The sequence below is a fragment of the Musca autumnalis genome, unplaced genomic scaffold (assembly GCF_047663935.1).
Source record: "Musca autumnalis isolate F117 unplaced genomic scaffold, ASM4766393v1 scaffold_4, whole genome shotgun sequence".
In the NCBI taxonomy this organism is placed as follows: Eukaryota; Metazoa; Arthropoda; class Insecta; order Diptera; family Muscidae; genus Musca; species Musca autumnalis.
In genome coordinates, this window is record NW_027411977.1 from 147636897 (window position 1) to 147657772 (window position 20876).

General features: G+C 34.1%; 1 protein-coding gene across 7 annotated transcripts in view; it reads right to left on the bottom strand.

The window, feature by feature from the left end:
• Tet (Ten-Eleven Translocation (TET) family protein) overlaps positions 1–20876 on the bottom strand; it is a 344582-nt gene that overhangs the window by 248284 nt on the left and 75422 nt on the right. For 6 of the 7 annotated variants that reach the window (XM_073985820.1, XM_073985819.1, XM_073985815.1 and 3 more), the window contains exons 2-3: positions 14118–17703; positions 13662–13823 (exon numbers count right to left, since the gene is read on the bottom strand). In XM_073985820.1, coding sequence (XP_073841921.1) covers positions 13662–13823; positions 14118–15971 — 2016 coding nt within the window. In that variant the 5' untranslated portion in view covers positions 15972–17703. The remainder of the gene's footprint in view (positions 1–13661; positions 13824–14117; positions 17704–20876) is intronic. The other variant, XM_073985814.1, reaches the window with a different exon arrangement.

Genomic DNA, 20876 nt, shown 5'->3' on the forward strand with positions numbered 1-20876 from the left:
TAAATCAGAGTTGTATTTGAAGACAAACTGTCTGGTGTAAACGCCTAGTTACGGTAATCTCAATATTTCATTGGGGTGTATGTAATGTACACTTTTTCCAATTAATTTTTTTAATTTTTATAGAATTTACCGTTATTCGTATTATGGAATATATTTTTGTTGTATATAATATTCTTTATTAGGGATTTGAAATAGAACTATGTACTTGGATTTTCATACAAATGCTTCCTTACCCTTAAAACTCGAGATTTATAGGGTGTATGTAAACTTTTTTGGTTGACTGTATAACTTCTTTAACATTGGTCCCAATAGAAAAAAATCTTTTTTTGTATTTTTTATCAGCTATCTAATAAAAAAAAAGAAAAAAAATGCACAGTGGGCTTAGATGAAATTTTCGCGATTATCAGTGATTGCATTCTTTGATTTTCTTGAAACTTTTTTGTATTAACATACGATTAATTACAAACATTTTTAGTCCTATTTGGTAGTGGGATTCAAATAATTACTATTTTTTAAAACTTTTCTAAAATTTGTCAATAATATTTTTTCTTTACATCAGTGTGAAACATTTGTTATTTTACCAAAAGAAAATTTAAATTTTTTTATATTTGTTTTGTTGTTTTATTTAGATGCTTAAGTACTGCCTCCTTTTTCAATTTTAGAGATGGTTTTGCAATGGTTGTACCAGCATTAGTGGGTAATATTGAATGAAGTTTTTTCTGTGCCCGTGATAGCTTTAGCCATTGCATATCTCGAATTTACACCCTCCTTCGTATTTACATAATCATCTTCTGGAGAAAATATCACTTTAATATTTGGTAGATTATTCGCTCGGATGCGCATTCATATATTTCCCAAGTTGTGGTTATTTGATTATCAATTTAGATATTTTAGTGTACGGCTGGTACAATAACTGCTAATCAATTTTCAAAATCGAGAAATTAAGCAGTATTTAAGATGTTTAAGATAAATACCCAAGTAAAACAACAAAACAAATGTTAAAAAATTTAATTTTCTTTGGTAAAATAACAAATTAATCATACTGATATAAAGGAAAAATGATAATGACAATTTTTTTAAAAAAAAAATAGAAAAAATAGTAGTTATTCTAATCCCAAATGGGACTTAAAATTTTTGTAATTTATCGTAGTTTTATATAAACAAAATATCAAGAAAATCTAAGAGTACAATTGAGTGATTGATTTTAAATATTAAATCGCGAAAATTGCATCCAAGCCCACTGTGCAAATTTGTTTTCTATTTTTATAAGATAGCTGATATTAAAACAAAAAAAAAAAAAAAACTCACACGCACACAAACAAAAAAAGAAAACGACGTTTTCAATTCGTGCATCCTTGGAACCGTTAGTCAAAAAAAATCTGAAAATACATTGAAATGTCTTGCTGAGGAGCAGTATTAACCCAAAAAAAAGGAAATAAAAAAAAACCTTTTTGCAAAATTGTCCGATTTCACTCAGAATTTCCCATATATACTTTAAAGAGTGTCCTACCAATATTTCGATGTGTTACAAACGGAATGACAAAGTTATCCTCCATCTCTTGGTGGAGGCCATTTTTCCCACACTGCTGTTGCAGACATTCTACGACTATTATTTCGATATGTTATATGCTTTTGAGCCACAACCAACTTTTAATACCCTCCAGTATTCGAATAAGAGGTTGATTGAATTTCAGACATTTGCTAAAAATCGATGATAACAATAACAAGGATCTCGAAGTTCCCGAGAAACATATTTCTACAAATGCCCAAGTTTTGTTGGATTTCAGATATTATGATGACATAAACATTTGAACAGACTTTGCTGCTATGTTGTACTTTTGATCCGTTGTAAATGAGAAAAACTTCCACAAAAAAATCAAACTGCGGTACTTTTTCATACCCTAAAAATTTGCAAATATGTTTTCAATTCTGTTATAATTTCTAAAACAAACCTTCCTTCCCCAACAGCAACAAATTTCAATGTCTTCAATATGACTTCATGTTTTTCATTTTGCTTTATTTCCATAAAACATATTCACAAATCTAACTACGAACATGTCCTGAATTTTGTGATTGCCTTTAAAAGCCATGTGAAAAATACCTAATTGCAACTATTAAGCTATTTAACCAGCCTTACCAATGAATGTGGTTTGCATTGCCAATTCTTTTACATTTCCATTTCAAAGGCAAAAAGAATGACTGCCAACCTGCCAACTTAGTTTAGCATACTTTTGATGTTGGTGTTGTTGTTGCTTTTTAATGGGTAAGTGCATAGGACAAACCCATATTCATGCATATGCAGCAGCAACACCAGCAAAGCAATTTACACAAAATTCCCAGCATCAATCGTCAGACCGACGACGGCCAACAAAATCATATCAGAGGCGTGTACAGAGGTACAGGTATGGACAGGTTTGTGTAAAGCGCGCTTTTGGGATTTCCTGTATCCTTGCTGTGTAGCCGTCGCTTTTTTGTTTTTCTTTGTATTTTAGCTGAGACACAAAGCATTGTGTGCCAGATTTGTGCCGGTTTTGTGCAATTGCTTTAAAAAAGTATATTATCCTTCACATACCTACATATGCACATTCACCTATACACACACGCACACACACATGCATACTTGTAAAGGAAAATCAAAAACAACCAACCACCTGGGCGAACAAAATATTCATATGGAATGCTTTATTACATTTTGCATCTGCTCTGGGTTTTTGGCTGCTGTGATGATGATGATGCTATTGCAGAGTTAAGTTTTGTTGTTGTTGTTTTCGTTGTTGGTATAGCTCAGTGCAAAAGAACGCGAAAATAATTTTTGTTGTCAGGATTTATTATTTGATTATCACGTCTTTCACATCTGAACACTCGACATCTGCATTTGGATTTGGTTGTAGCCAAATCTGCACATGTATTTGTAGCTGGAGCTACTGCAGCAGCACAACTACTACCAGTAAGACAATAACCCCATTACGTGCCATAATTTTTGTATTTTTTTTTTGTTATTTTCTGCCATTCCGTTCCATGCAATTTCATGCAATTCCACTTTCCAAACTGATTTCATATAAAAGGTCCCCAAAGCCGCCTGATCCTTTTTTCCAACTATAAAACGCCATAGCAGGCAGGCAGGAGTAGCATCTACGGTGCCCACACAATGACAATTTAAGCGCTGGAAAAAATGCATAAATATTCACTTGGCATTGTACCATGCCTTGCAGCAGACGACAGTTGTCATATTTGTTGGCCAATGCCGTCCATGGTGGCTAGAGAGCCGCACCCAAAATGCAAATAGTTCTGCTAGCTAGCTTGTATGCGGTTGATATTCTGTCTCTTTTTTAATGCATTTTATTATTATTGTTGTTGTTTTATGCATTCTCACCTTTGTCAATTAATTTTTAATTACATTGGGAAATTTAAATAAAACATCAATTGTCCGAACGCGTGGGGAAATGAAATGATGAATACAATAATGGGGATACAATATTGACCAGTAAAAATGAAAAATCTATGTGCACACATACATATGAATGTACATGAACAAAGTGAGTTTTATTTGAATTTACAAAGCCTTTTTGGAGGCCCATTAAAACCCATAGTCTTGCAAAATAATCCACAAGTCGTGCTTTGATTGGCCCTACAAGGGAATTGATGTTTTTTTCATAGAATGTGGAAATTTGAAGTACTGTGTATGTCAGGTTTAACCACGTTTTATTTAGTGCCAGGATACATGCGTGTGTGAATTCTATAGGCAATAACTATTTGTCCTCCCATAAGTTTTAATCTTTTGTAATATGGCACGATCACGTTTTGTAGGCGATATATAAATTAAATTGATAGCAATTTATTTAAATGGCAAATGTGGTAATGAATTCACACACACACTTACAACATGAATCAATACACATGAGCAATCACCCTCTATGCGGATTATGAAATTGCATCATGAAATGCAGATGCAAACTGAAATGTTTAATTTAAATGGACAAATATAAAAGATTCGGTTCCATGAACACTTTAAACAGAATTTGTAAATTAAATAGATGCAAACGAATCTTACATGTAGATAACCCAAAACAAAGCAATCCAAAAATAGATTTCCAATCTTGCCGGTCTTCCTTCACTTCACATACATCATATACCAAAAATAATATTTTCGAGGATTTGATTTAAATTTAGCCGCAAATTCTAAGTTGTTCAATATTGCCAAAATTTAATGCAGATACCGATAACCTTTGACAACAAAATGCAAAACCAAAAAATAGAAATAAAAGAATAATAGAAATGACAAGTAGTTCCTTGACCTCAATTTTCTATATCATGTCATTAACCTCAATTTTTATCTTTAATTTGCCCTGAAATTCGTAAACAATATTTTCCGCTTCATTCATAAAAATGTGTGCACGTTTAAAAATATCATCATTGCAATCAAAAAGCAAAAACATCTGCAATCTTTAAAAATATAACAACAATAAGCAGCTCAAGAGTGTTGTTGGTTCATACAAGGAGTATCGAAAAGAACCCTTTTTCTGTTAACACAACAACTGGCCAGGCATATTGAATAACGATCAAAATGCAAAGGCCATAAATAACCTTCTTTCTTTGGCCTTAAACGAACTCATAAAGGCAAAAAGGAATTGTTGAAGTCAACGGGTAAAAAATTGGCGTTCAATGATCCGTGAAGAATGACATTTAGGGAGCATTCACAACACTACCTGTAATCATGAGGCAAAATGGAAACGAGATCGAATAATGAAAACATTTTCATATTTTTTTGCTCTTATAAGAAATTTAAACTGTGGTAAGTTAAGCCCAAACGATTTCACTGCGACTTAACCACAGTAGAACTTTATAGACCAGGTTAATTTCAGTTCCAAAATCTCTGAAATGAAAAAATCGCTAGAATAAAAATTGGCGTCTTCTTCACTGCGCCTTAACTACGTTAGAATTTTATAGGCCAGGTTAATTTCGTTTTCGAAATCTCATTTTAGAGAAATCGCAAGAATAAAAATTATTTTTTTTAAAGAAGGTGATCTAAAAGGCGAATTCAGGCCGTAGTCTTCATTTGCTGTCAAAATTTTTTAAGCGAAATATCCACAAAAGGTAGATGTAAACGGTTAATTATTCTTCACTATAAAGTTTTTGGATTATAGAAGCAAAAAATTTGTTATTTCTTTTTGATTAAAAATATGTTTTGACAGCAAATGAAGACATCAGTTCGTGTTATTGTATCACCTTCTTTCTTGCACCATGGAGCTGAATAAACCATTACCATGTACGAGTATTGTAAACAAGCTTCATACTCATTACCAGTATGCTAAAAAATAATAAAATATTCCCTTACAATTTTACAAGGTAAAACTACTTATTTTACGCATTTCTAAGTAATGAGTACGGTGTTACAGATTATGTATGTCCGACTACAAAGCCGAGAATTGTGAGTTCAACGCTTACAAAAAAGTTTTTGATGTGCAAGCATGCGTACAATCCTTAAGGAGTTATCCCCAGATGTAGAACTTTTGAAAAATGTTTTTTGTTTTAAATTATCCTTTTTAATAAAAACGTTTTGTGATGCACTCTATAGCACGAGTGTTGAGCAATCTTGATCATTTTCATTGCGTTCACTAAATAGAACCATGTCGTTCATTTCGTTCGTTGGCTCATTTTCGTTCAGTTTTACATGTCTGCATACATATGTATGTATCATATTCTTGCGAATATCGTTAATGGTTTCTCAGCATCAATAGTCGTCAGTCGCTTTATCAGAACAAACCAATCACTATTATTTGAATATAATATATTATTTTTAATGAATATAAATTGAAAAACAAACTTCGATCGATACAAATACGTTCTTTTTAAAATTACTAAGGAAATGGTAATATAATTTAAGAGGAAGTCAGAGCGAAAACTACCGTAAAATGAAGGAACTATATTTATATTGGAGGAGCTAATGAGCGAGATAATCAAAATGAACGATATAAACGAATGAGCTGGATATGGGCTCAATTCCGTTCCAAAAATCTGTCAAATGAAAAAAAAAAATTATAAAGGAAATATTTTTCATTTAAAATTATCATAGAACAAGAATCCAGCCCATGGTTCCTCTCGTTTATTTCACGGAATCGTTCTTTTGAACTAGTTCGTTCATGAACAGCACAACTCTACAAAGGATCCAAGTAAGCTTGCTTTTAAACTAGGGAATTACAAAAACACTTTAAGAAAATAGTGGACTGCCAAAGTAAATTTTGTCAACAAAAAGAATTTTTTATTGGTTCTTTATTTTATTTTATTTTATTTTATTTTATTTTATCGATCTGAAAGTTAAAAAATAATATATAATATATAATATAAGCCCACAAAAATATATAAAGATTGTTTGATTCATTTTCGAGCTAGGCTGGACACCACATATTCCATGCTATACTTCAGAGCAAGCCAGTAAAATAATTTAGATTTTTTGAAAGTGACAAGATAAATTCGCTTGCTCACTATAATAAAGGATAGTGTCGTGAAATTAAGCATAAAACAGTTCTAAAGATAGTACATATGTATGTTTGTCCTTTCTAGCTAATTTACCTTCTTTTCTTCTACACAGGGGATAGAGCTACTACAAACATCCTCCAGGATGATCTGTCATTTGCTATTGCTTTTTAATTCGCTCCACGATTTCCGGATTCTAAATCCTTCATAACACTTCTATTCCAGTAGGTTTTAGGTTTTCCTATTATTCTGCTACCTTGAGTATTTCAATCTAGGGTCTAACGGCATAGTTAGTTCTTCGTTATTTGTTCTCAACGTATATCAGGTCCACTTTTTTTTCCTTTTTTTGATGATTGTTATTGGATCGGCATTGTATCTTTAGTTGACCAAGTTTCGCAACCGTAAAACAATATGGATAAAAAGTTCGATTTTAATATATTTATTTCTGTATTTGTCGATATTATTGAAAAGTTCCAGATTACTCTTAGTCGACTGAAAGCCCCGTTAGCTTTACCAATTATATTTGCAATGTCGACTTCTGCTCCGTCTTCGATTGCAATTATGCTTCAGTAACAGAATTTCTACATAAAGTGGATCGGTTCGTCTCCAATAAAAAGGGGGTTTGTGTTTATCGCTTTGGTTTCACTTACATTAACCTGAGTCCTGCACTATCTCACTGTGTTACTAAGCCATTAATCTTTGACTGCATATCGCAGTTTATTTTTGACCATAAAATAACTACTTATTTCAAGTGGCATGCCCTTAGTAAAATAAAAATTAGTAGGTTGATTTGTAAGTACTATATAAACCCGTAATTTGGTAATGGAAGTTTTTGCAGTGTCTAATCTTGGGCAATCTCGTTCATTGCTCAAAGCGATCGTTTTCACATCATTCACCAAAAGGAACCAGGTCGTTCATTTCATACGTTGTCTAATTTTTGTTCAAAATTAAATTTCAATTTGACATTTTCGTATATTGTTCATTCTTCTTTCTTCTTCGTATATCCACTTTTCCACCGTATGAATACGATGAGGCAAAACTTGGTGTGTTTGAGAGAAAATAAGTAAAATTACCTTAACGATCTATATTCATGGTTCGTTCATCCTAATGCTTGGTTTACATTTACGAAGTCCACTCGATTTCAAGTATCAAATCCATAGGTTAAAAGTCAAATGAAATCCAGATGAGATTTCATTTGACGTTTGAGCTATGGAATTGACAGTTGAAATCGAGTGGATTTCGTAAATGTAAACTTAGCATAATAAACTAGATGAGCTAAATGAGAGGAGCTTAATAATGGAGATAATATAAATAAACGAATGAGCTGTATATGGTTCCGTTCGTTCATTTCAAGGAATCGTTGCTTTGAATTAGTTCGTTCATTAACGACATAACTCATGATGGGTTGTAATATTCATGAATAAGTACATATAATTTTTGAATTCATGTGAAAAAGAATTCTCGTGGCCCTATTTGCAAAATCCATAGCCATTCCACTTCCACTGTTATGCGTCTTCACATTTTATCATTCGATAAAATATGTACTTGACAAACTGTATCTTTGATTAATATAATTTGACATAATTACGCTTTTTTCAGAATAAAACTTTTTTTTACATACTTATGCAAATGTGTATGTAAATATTTTGTGTGTGATTTCTGTCACCAAATGTTAGTGGATTACGAACGGTCGAATAATGCTAGAAATTCCCAAGCATGAAATGTTGCCATATTGCCGTATTTGTACTTATTTCAAATATGTGTTTATTTGTTGCTTTATTGCGGCTATTTGCCGCCGCTTTCAGAGAACAAAACAAAAAAAAAAAAATGATATTGACATTGTTGTTTCCATTGGTGTTATTATTGTTGTTGCTTAGGTTATTTGCCTGGTTTTAAGTCCACCATTTGAACTACCAGCTGTCTCCTGTATTTAATATCACTTCAAAGATACTACAACGTTTGCATCTGTGTGTTGTTGTTGCTATTATTTTGTGCCTTCATTGTTGTTGTATGCCTTGCATGACATACCAAATATGTATTCTTTCCGTTTTCCATTTCTACCAACAAATGGAATGCGTATATGTGTGCGTGTGTGTGCCGCTCTGTCTGAATATGAGTGTGCATTGTAAATGTTGGTCGTTATCGTCATTGTAGGTTTTTTGTTGGCGTTGTCATTGCCATCGTTATTGTAGTTGTTGTTGTTTTAACTTTGATCGCACATTTCATTTTGAAGTTTGTGTTTTTTGGCTGAACATCTGCTCAATGATTTCCTTTTAGCTTCTATGGTTGTGTGTGTGTGTGTTCATTGCTTGTGTTATATTTTATGAGAATTCCTCGGACTTGCCTGCTCTCTATCTGTTCGTTTCCTTCGTTATCTCTAGTTTCAGTATTTGCCTTTTGTTGTTGTTGGTTTTGTCATGCAGACAAATGTGTATTAACTTTGTTTTTAGTTTCTCTTTACCGCTGTTGTTCGTATTTTTTTCGCTACTCTTTTCAAAAGACTTCCAAACAATAACCTCTATTGCGGCATGGAAATTCTTGGAATGAATGTAGACCAATGTTGTTGATCCCTGCAATTATGATAGTTGCAGTTTTTGCAAATAAAAATAACACTGAAGCTTATAAAAGAATCTAAATACCTAGTATGGCAGACTTTGACTTGATGACTCTCTGACATAAAATTATTTATTTAAAATTCGAATATAACTAAAAAAGTTCTCAAGCCAGACTATTTAAAATCACTTAGCTTCTTGTAATTTACTTCTCAAAACAATATTAAAAATAATGTATTCATCGACGCCAAATGAATGGCTTGCGTGATCTGCAATACGGTCTCCTACGTTTCAATGTACAATTATTTATAACTTATTTCATTTTTTATAACTAGATGAAAGCCTAAATTATATGTTAAACTCATCCGGTATTGCTGGCCAATCAAAAAACTAGTTTTGGTTAGAGAATCAACGTAATACGAAATCAGGTTTCATGTATTGTCAGCTTCTGTCTTTGCTGTCCTGATTATTTCTTGAGTTTTTGTCGTTGTTGTTTCCTTCCTTTTTCTGTATGTTTTTGCTTCCAACTGATGCTGACAATTATAATTAATGTCACTTGCTTAAACAAATTACAAACGGAAATGCATCCATATCTTCATAAAAGACAACGGACAAAAGGAATACAGGATGGAGCCAAAAAAAAAAAAAAACGTGTAGACCTTCAATGATATTTACAGTGGGAGCGTTGGGGATTTAAGGGGATAATTTTCGAGTTGATATAAGAATATGCTACATATTAAATATAAATGCAATTTTTTTAGGTATTTAGTGGTGAATTAAAATCCAGAAAATATTAGCACTTCAAAAGCTTCATGAGGATTTAACAAAATAACCCCCATTTCACGAGTCATAAGAAGGTTAAAACCCTAGCAAAAAGTAAGAATTTTTTAATATAAAGTGGTTTTCACTGGACTGATTTGGTCAGTCATGTGATGGAATAAATAAAACTAATTTATTTCATTATCTACTCAACGTTTCGTTGGCGACATTCCCACTTCTTCAGGAGTTTTTATTAGAAAATCGCATTGACAAAAATACAATATTTGTTTTATACAGCTTTTTTGATCATTGGTTTAATTTACTTACAATTAGTTTTTATAGCATAATAATTATTATTCTTATTATAAAAATTATTATTCTTATTAAAAAAACGGGACTTCACAACACAGATTTTGTATAATTTAAAAAAATTATTACTAATAATGTATAAAAATTTTGTATTGTCTTTCTCGTCTTTGGTGTTAATGGACTTATGTACATACATATGTATATATTCTCTCTTGAATACGTAAACTTTCAAGAGTATTTTATTTTCTCTTTTTTATTTCTTTAAGTTGGTATTGCTTTAAGTAGACATTTGAACTTCCTTTCATAACTTTCGAGTGTCCAAACAATAAATCCATAACTGATTTATTGAAATCCGGTGATAATTGGCCATAGGACCCGTGGTACCGCTTTATAAAATTGATTGCTATTGACCTTCCTGTAATTTTTATACCCTATACCACAATGTGGAAAAGGGTATAATAAGTTTGTTTTCCCAAAAATTCATGTAACGCCGCGAAATATTCGTCGTAGACCCCTCATGTGGTATACCAAACTTCATATCTCGACGAGATAAAGCGATTTAGCGATGTGTGTCCGTCCGTCCGTCTGTCCGTCCATTAAAAATTGTAATCAAGCTAGAGGCCGCAATTATGGACCGATTGTCACGAAATTTAGTATGGAGGTCGGGTTTGGACCAGAATAGAACTGATTAGTTTTTGGCGATGATCGTGAAATGTTAAAGGGATGAAATGGACCAAAAACAAAATTTTTGCTCGATTTTGTAGCCGCTCTGTAGGTCGCAATAATAGTCCGATCGGCGCGAAATTTTAAACGTAGTTTTGGTTTGAGATGAAGAAGTAGCGTGCAAGTCAACGGTATGATCGGATAATATTTAGCGGGTTAAATTGATCAAAACTTTTGTGTGAAAATTGGTAAAATTTCTAATGCACATCTTATAACAGCTAGCCCGGAAAGCTAGTGCACAGGGATAGTGGTATAGGGTATCACATGGTCGGCCCCGTCCGACTATAGTCTGTTCTTACTTGTTTTTCTATAAGTACCTAATGAATTTGAGGTCTAAAGTTTATAATTAGTGATGATTTATGTATGTATATGTATGTAGGGTCTTTAGTATTGTGTCAATATGACTGGAAGATATTGTTATTATATGCCTGAACCCATAAATGCAATTTATGCAAACCCCGCAACTGTCATGTACCCCCTTAATTTAGTTAGTTCTATTGACACTCATGCAACTGACAACATTACATTTTTATTGATAAATTCAGTAATCTGGAATACCCCAAATAGAAGTACAGATATTTGTATAAGAAAAAAATGTTTACTTTTCGCCCATTCTGACTCGTGAATATCAAAGGCAACTTCTACAATTGTGTGTTTCACGCAGGAACTAGTTCAAAGGAACGATTCCGTGAAATGAATGAATGGCACCATATCCAGCTCATTCGATTATATCCTCCTCTCCTTCAGTCCATATCAACATTAGGCAATTTTTCTTGCGGCAATTGTCAGTTTGTCGGTGAGAGAGGGTGTTGAGAGGCAAAGGGTTACCATATGCCATATGCCTCAAACTGACAATTGCCACAAAAAAATTGCATAATGTACATATTGACTCATATAGTTCTTCGAGTTCATTAGGTTGCTTCAAAATTTGAAGAAATTCGAATGTAATACTGAAAGAAAATAAGTCAAAGAATTATCGGTTCCTTTTGGTGAACAGAATGAAAAAGATCGACTTGAACGAGATTGTCCAAGACTACTTAAATGTAATATTCAACGAAAATTAACGAAATGGGGGATCTGGTTCCTTTGCTGAACGAAATTTAAAAGATCAATCCGCTCAACGAACGACATTGCCCAACACAACTGAAATGTAGTTTTGAACGAAAATGAACCAATGAACGATATGGTTCCTTTTGGTGAATGAAATGAAAAATATCGATCTACTCAATGAACGAGATTGCCCAAGACTGCTGAAATGTAATATTCAACGAAAATGAACGTAATGGACGATATGGTTCCATTGGTGAATGAAATGAAAATGATCTATCTTCTCAATGAACGAGATTGCGCAACTTTTCCGAAATGTAATATTGAACGAAAATGGGCCAACGAACGAAATTGACATCGATCGGTTCAATAAACGATATTGTCCGACACAACTGAAGTGGAATATTGAACGAAAATTAAAGCAAATTATTCTAAATGCAATACCTTTTATGTATCTGCTATTCAACGAACGAAGATATTTCTTTGAAAGGATTTTATTGGATTTTCTTCACTTTTTGCAACAAACATCGTATTTAGGAAAAATATGCTTCATAGCAACTATAAAATCATTGCTGACCATAATAGAAAATGACGAAACCATTTCATACAAAAAAAAAAAAAAAAATCCGCAATTAAAAAAAACATTTTGCAATATTTCGAAAATATCCTCAACATTTAAACTAATTTAGTGCCACTGTACCAGTGAATAACCAAAACATAAACTTAAGGTGCAACCAAGCAACTGTTTCCAGTTGTAGTGATTTTCGTTTGTTTTGTTTTTTGCTTGTTGCATTTTCCTTCGCTAAATGCGATTTAAAAATTCACCCAAAGGATGCTTCCAAGTGCACTAAAAAGGGTTTTTGTAGTTGTTGTTTTTTAAGGTTTTCTCTCACAAATCCAGCTACTAATTGCTTAGCATCAGCTGTACTTTTTCGTAACGTTTTTATTTTATTTTTGTTTTCATGTATATTATGGCGCTGGTGGTAGTTGGGGATTTGGGGGGAAAAGGGATGCTGTAATTTACACAGACATTATTTAGGTTATTCAACGGGCTAAAACGTGTTTAATGTAATAAAAGCATGTGTACGCCAAACATGCAACACATGTTCATTTGTTCTTTCTCGGCTGGTGCAAAGGAATCTGTAAAAACCTAAAAAATACCGGACGGCATAGCTGACAGATCTCGCCAAGTAAAAAAACGCACACTCAAACTGTAGAGACATCAATTAAATCAGCGATGCCAAAGCGAATGCGAAATATAAAACAAAGAGCGACAATAAAATAAGCAATCTTTAAAGATGATGACCAGATAGATGGACCGAAAGACGGACAAGCGTAGCACCAAAAACATCTGTTGTTTGTTTGAAACAAAAAAGCAAAACGATAAACCAAGGCAACAACCAGCCAGTTCGCCAGTCACTCATTCATTCGTATCAAATACTCGCAAAACGCGTTTTATACGCACATTCACATGAAATTGACATAAATCCTAAAGCGAACAACAACAACAAAAGCAAGGGAAATATTTAAAAGTACAAAAATCTCACACTACATAGTCCATGAAAACGTATCAAGGGTTCTTGCTCTTCTCCTTGTAATATGAGAAAACATAAAAGAAACCAGTGTCCAATGCTCAATGCATCTGGACCAGCGTCATCAATAAAACTGGTTTGTTTTTTTTTGTTCTTCTGTCTACCGTGGACAGGTTGATTTGCCTCATTATTTTGGCCATTTGGGGCAGGTTACAAAAAAATAACTTGAATTTTCATGAATGAATTTGTTGATTTTGCCACTTACCTTTTTCTCTGTGAGTTTCTCGCAGCGTCGTTGTTTGCAGATTTGATGGCTTTTGTCGTTGCGACAAGGCGCACAATCGCCACAATTATCCTTACGCTGGCAACCGATACATTCGCCGCAACGTTTGCGTTTCTTTTTCGACTGGAAAATGTTAGAAGACATCTATAAGAATGTTGATCGTGTTATGATCGTTGGATATTTGAATGACACCATTTCATCCATCAAGGAATAGAGGAAATTTGAGAGAGGGCAAGAAAAAAAAATTTTTTTTCTTTTCTTCAATTCAATAAAGTATTTTAAAAACTTTTAAAATCAAAATCATGACATGAAAATGAGAGGTAAAAAATTATCAAGCCAAATTTCAAAGGCAGGACAGAAGTCATAAAAAATTACAAAATTGTCTTATCATTTCCTCGACTCCTTGAATATCAAATCAAATCTCTCATTACAACTAACCTGCTTTTCACCACCGGCTCCATCATTGCTATCACTGACGCCCATACAACCAATGGGACTCTTAAAATTCGCCGTACTCGAGACAGCATCAACTTGGCCGGGGTTGCTGGGGTCCACATCCATGGCACTAGCCTCAGATTCGGCACTGGACTCCAGCGAATTGGCCCGATTTTTCCGTCGTTCTTTTTTACGCGCATCCACTCTAGCCACCGGCGAATTTAGAACTTTATCCGTTTTAATGGGCGTGGTAGTGGAGGGCGTAGGCGTATGGGGTTGTGTGGTGTGCGGAGTATGAGATCCAGTACTGGTGTGTGTAGAATGGGGCGTATGGTAGCCGGAGGCTGTTGTACCACCAGCACCACCACCACCCACTCCATGATTAGAAATATCCATCATTGATGAACTGCTAGCACCATCATAGGATGGCGTGGGCGTATGCATGCCCATGGGCGTGCCCAACGTATTGGGTGTATTTGACGTGGGCACACTTAGCAGAGAACCATTTGAATTGGTATTGAGATCAAATGCCGATAGGGAATTATCCTTTTTAGCACCTCCCAATGTGGTTGTGGCTGTGGACGACGATGAGGAGGATTGTAGCGAGGGCGGCACCAAAGAATTGGGTGTTGGAGGAGCATAAGACGGTGTCAATGGTTGGTATAACAATGGATCCGTATAACCGCCAGCACTGGCTGGCAATGCTGATGGCACCAGAGGGTAGGGGGCGGCTCTGTGGTGCGGATGAAAAACATTGGGCGGCACTGGCGGAGGCGGTGCCCCCAATGGTGCAAAACCACTTGAAGGCGGCGTTATACTTGTTTGCAGACTAGCCAATTGTGTTAGAGGAGATCCCACACTTACCATGCCGGGTGAACTGACTGATATGCTAGCAGGTGACATGGCCACTGTTTGTAGAGAGTTCAGTGAGGGATTTGCAGCACCTGCAGCCGTCGCTGCCGCTGCAGATGTTGAATTGGGCGGCGGTATGGGTGTACCATCGGCCATTAGTTCATTGAAGCCATAAAACTGGCTGGAAAAGGAGGGCAATTTAGAAAATGGCTCGAAGCCACTCTTTGGTTGTTGAGCTGCTGCTGCTGGCGGATTGGAATTGGAGTTGGAATTTGAATCTTTGGACTCCATTTCCCAAGGTCTGGTATAGTTGTTTGATCCGTTGGTTTGAGAGCTTACAGAATCATTGGTGTTGTTGTTATTGCTGTTGGCTGTATTTGTACTGTTGCTGTTATTGTTGTTGCCGATGTTTGTATTGTTGCTATCACCTGTTGTATCATTTGTGTGAGAGTTTGTTGTTGAAACATTGTTGTTGCTGTTGCTGGTATTATTCGTGGTACTCGTTGGGGTAGATGACTGCAGTGGCTGTTGTTGCTGTTGCTGATGGTTGGATGCTGTTTGACTGGTTGTTGTCTGATGTTGCTGCTGCTGTTGTTGTTGATTGGGAGGGGGCTGTCGGGCATAATAGTCCCAGTGTTGCTGCTGCCCCTGCTGATGATGATGTTGGTGCTGGTGGTGATACAACGGTTGAGAATGCTGCTGCTGTGTTGCAGGGTAATGTTGATATTGTTGATGGTGTGGCGGGACAAATGCTGTAGTTGTGGGTGTTTGATAGGCGTGAGCCGTATAATGATGGCTCAGGCTACTCAAATGCTGTAAATGTGAGTTGTGCAAATGTGGATTGGCTAGCGTAGAAGATGCAGACAGCTGATGATGCTGTTGTTGGCTAGTTACAGGGTGTTGCGATTGTTGCTGCTGCTGGCTTTGTTGGTTGTGATGATGCAATGAGTGTGCAGACGTTTCTTGTGGAGCGCCGCTGGTTTGTGCCACTACTGTAGACGCCATTTAAACGTGTCCTGTTGCATGGCCGTTTCTCGAGTGCCTTGACAGGATCAGTGGATAAATGAAATATTAAGTGTTCCCAGCGATTGCCCTCGTTTCTTTCTTTGTAAAGTTCGTACGTAGCTCAATGAAAAGTGTGTGTGTGTATGTGTATCCTTCGTTAAATGTGTAAGTGAGATATTTGTTGCAAAATAAAAGTTGTATCAAATAAATTTGGTTGTTGTTCTTCTTGTTAATTTGAATCTGTATGAAATTTGTACCTTAGCTTTTGTTCCTTAATTTTGTTTTCTTGTTTGTTTTTTTGGGGGGAAGAGGTTGCAAAAATTTGTAATTACTCTGTTTTCGTTTCTTTGCTATTTAAACTTTGTTTTATAAAATATTTGTACACTTGTTTTTACACTTTTGAGGTAGTTTTTCAAAAAATTGTTTGTTGCTTTTGTTCACTTGTATTTTTGTTGATGTTGTTGTTGTTCTAGATAAAATACAAACTCACTGGGTCCTGTTTTGGAATCAGGGAGCAATGGATTTGGCAAAAAACTTTGTCACTTTGTTAATTTAATTCATAGATTTTTCTTTTAACTCTACAAGTCTTAGTGTTTTTGTTTATAATATTTGTTGTTGTTGTACGTATTTCGTTTACTTTTGTTGTTGTATGTGGTGTTAATTTATTTATTTAATGCGAAGAAATGTTGATTATTTATTACTAATATTTGTAACGCTCTGGCTGATTAATTAATTAATAATTTAATTGATTAATGTTTGGAAAAATTTGTATTTTGTGCAGACTATATTCGCTTTTTGTTTTTGTTTTTTATTTTTTTTTGGCTTAATTTGTAGTTGTATTTATGAATTTCAAAATTTAATAATATTTATAATATATTATTATAAAAAAGAAGAACATTTGTTATTTTGTACTTTAAACTGCTTACAATTTTGTTGTTGTTGTTTTTGTCAATATTTGTTTGTTTGCTTGTTTTGTTTTATATGTATTTGAAATATTGCATAAAATTTGTGGATTATTAATTATTGATATTTGGTTTTCAAAAAATTTGTATGTTTTGCTTTCAAATCTTATTTCAAAACTGTTTCAATATTTTTTAATCAGACTTTGTTAATTTGTAATGCTGTTTTGTTTTAAAAAATTCTATTTTGTTTTAACTATTGCTTGGCTAAATATTTGTTATTTGTTTGTTGTTTGAATTGGTATTTTGTACTTTTGTTTTTAGTAATTAATTTTTGTTTGCATTTCTGCTCTCCACCTTGGCTTCATACTTTTTTGTTTTATAAAAATATATAATTTCTTTTAGCTATTGAGAAGTATATAAATTTTGCATATACTTTTATTATTTAGGTAAATTTTTCTTAGTTAAACAATTATTTTGTTGTATTTGTTAAGTTTTTTTCTGGGTGTAAATTTGTATTTGATTTTTGTAATTTGTATTTGATTTTTGTAATTTGTATTTATTTTTTGTATTAAAGTTGTGGCATTTGTATTTTTTGTTGTTGGTTGGCTTGTTAAATGATATTTATTGCTTCAAATAATTTATGCACATTTTTCGTCTTCCTTCTTGTTGGTTTTTCTTTGTATTTTTTTAACTTTTATGTATTTTTTATAATTTAATATTCCGCTTATGATTATTTGTTTAATTTTTGGTTTAGTTTAATTTATTTTTTCTTAAATTTTTCCATTGACTTTTTATTTATCCTTTTAAGTTAAATAATTTTCTGTTGTTATCTGTAAATAACAGAAAAAAGACAAAATTATTAGAACCACAGTAGTCACAATCAATAATTATTATATAAACATGTGTTATAAATTCACTACCAAGTCAATGGAAACAATTTCGTTATATATTTTTTTCTTTTGTTTAAAGTCTATTTACTCTGGGGTATGTACGCCCGTACCAACGAGAAAGGACTAACATGTATGCATCAATAATAGCATGTGCGTTTGCTCACATGCCACACCAAACTCTCCCTCTCTCGATCCCTTTATCTCTCTCCCTATCCCATTCCCCTTACGTGGTTCATATTCGAAACACCCTTCTTTGCTCACTCTCTCTCTCTCTCTTGTTCCCTCACCCTTCTCATCTCTACCTAAACATCAGGAGCTATTTTTAAAGGATATCAGCCTACACTGACAAACAAAAAGTGAGAGTAGTAATTTTAGGTAAACGACACAAGTAAGTCGAGTAATAAAAATTGTGTATTTGACCTGTTTTCTTAAAAACGTTAAGATGTAGTAAAAGGATTAGCAAATAATAATTCCAGACCTGTCTTTTTGAGGTAATATTTTAAATGTCCTTACAACATTGAAGGTGTACCTTTAAATGACTTTGAAAAACTACCGCTTTTATGGAAGTCACATTTGCAAAGAATTTTTTTCTTGATCCACAAACATGGACCATTATAAATTTCGTAATATCACAGAAATACTGAAAGTTTAATTTTAGGATGATCATCTGTGATGATAGGATAAAAAAGAAAATAAAATACCATTAAAAATATAAATCCATTTATGCAATTTTTTATACTAGAAGAAAAATATCAATAAATAGTTCCTACGATACTTCAATGAAACTACAGGAGGAGATTTCACTCATTTTATATGGTGGAATCAGAATGTATCCAACATAGTATGACATTATTTACGCGGAAATTTAAGTTGAACTTTGTTTCTATACCCTCCACCATACAATGGAGGGTATATTCCCTGTAGGAAGCATGGGGTCAAGTGTCGACAAGTCACCAGTTTGTCTACTATCATGTTTGGTGTGAAATAATTTTGGCGGTTCGATAAGACAATGTTTTTGTGAAAAATCAATAAAATATCGTGAATTTAACGATAATTTTAATAACAACAAGTATGAGCAAAGGAAATTATAAAAGACAAGTGAAAAATAGACACAAATTCACATTTGTGGTGAAACTTCGACAATTAGACATTTTGTGGAATCTTTAGAGAAGATTGTGGAGTCTGACGAATATATTGTCCCGTCTCGCTGGAAATGCTGAACGCAACTTACATCTGATATTTGGACATGACATAATAATGAGTTACAATGTTGAAGGATTATTTGGCAAAAATCGATTGCGAGATTTTTCCACTGTTTATACAGCTGTAATAGGTAAGCAATTTTTCAATTCCTAGATGTTATATCAATATTCAGCGAATCGTCTGATAAAACTTTAAGTGCAAAAGAAGGAGAAATATTTTAAGCAGGCAAGTCGCACCAATTCTCGTGGCCAAGAAAGTAAAAAAGCCAATGATATTTCTGACAATGAAAATGATTTTGTTATTATTGTTTAGCCAGCCTTGAAAATATTGGCTTTATTTACTAATTTTGTGGTTATGTGGAATCTTGGGCTAAGCCCATTATAAAGATAAAAAAAAGACTGTAATACGCAATTTGTACTTTTTTAGCATTTTCAATATTATATGATTTTTCTCTAATAAAATATACTATTTAAACAATAGTGTAAAGGCCTGGGTACATAAGCTGCCTCTCCTGATTGCATCGATCAAATTAAATCTTTGTATGTCGATAAAGGACAACCCTATAGCACTATGAAAAATTGGTTTAATGAATTCAATCGTGGCCGACACTCGCCAAAAAAACGAAGTTCGCGAGGGTCGCCCAAAAACCACCGTTGTGCCATAAAAAATTAAGCGGTCTATGAACGGATAATGCAAGAACGCAGTGCAATATACCGTGAGGTAGAGGCATCTTTGGGCATTTATTCCACCAACTAACTTTTGATTTTGCATGAACACTTGGCGGCAAAAATGGGGGGTTTTCTCGTTTAATCCCTTGTCGATCGGCGCATGAAATTTCGAATAAATACGATCGCGGCGATTCAAAAGACGTTTATAAGATGGATCCAGGTGACGAATCATGGAACTATGAGTATGAACCCGAAAAATAGCAGCAATCACAAGAAGATGCTGTAAAAACGTTCAAAAACCATGATTTGGAGTTGTCTCAATCAAGCCACTGTAAACAACCCAACACATGGTCGTATGTCAAACTGTCCCGAGTACTCTTAGGCTAACAACTGTCAAACTTTCAAAAAGAAAAAAATGTCAAATGACTCCTGGCGACACTGCGTCTTGCCTAAGCCAGAAGGTTTTTTAGTGACCCTCGTATATAATGGAAAATAAATTCTAGAGCCACATGTGATAACCAAATTGACATAACTTTTGTTTCTCAATAATTTTCTTTAATTCTGACAATCACAAAAATGTCGTAAACGCCTTTTTCAAAGTTATAATAAAAAAATAAATATTTATACCCTCAGCATTTATGTTAACATACGGGCAACATGTGCCTCATCGAAATAATGGTTTTAGAAATGATTTAGCCATGTCTGTCCGTCTGTCTGGCTGGCTGGCTGGAGCGCACGATAACTCTTGAACGGATGAACGGATTCGGTCCAAAATTTGGCTTTCGTAATATTTGTCCAAACTTAGTTTAAGTTCGAAGATGGCTTATATCTTTCCACTCCTTCCGGTACCTCCCCCACAAAAGTTCAAAAATGTTTGGAAAATTTGTGCGCACGAAAACTCTTGAAGGGAATAACCGATTTGGTCCACACTTTGCACTTCGTGAAATTTCTACCAGGCTTAAATGAGGTTCCAATATTGACCTCCCACACAAAATTTCGTATAAGTTCACTTTAAGACCTGCTCTCGAATCACTTTGATTTCTGTTGAAGCAACTTGCATTCGATGCCTCAATTACGACGGTATATGCCTTTTCAGGGGCGAGTCAATACTTCTTGAGAAAACAGCCCAAAAGGTGTCCGAACTTAGTTTCAGTTCGAAGATTGGCAACTATTTACTGTACTTCCCTCCACTATTTAAAAAAATTCACTAAAATGGTGTGCACGATATTCCTTGAACGGGGC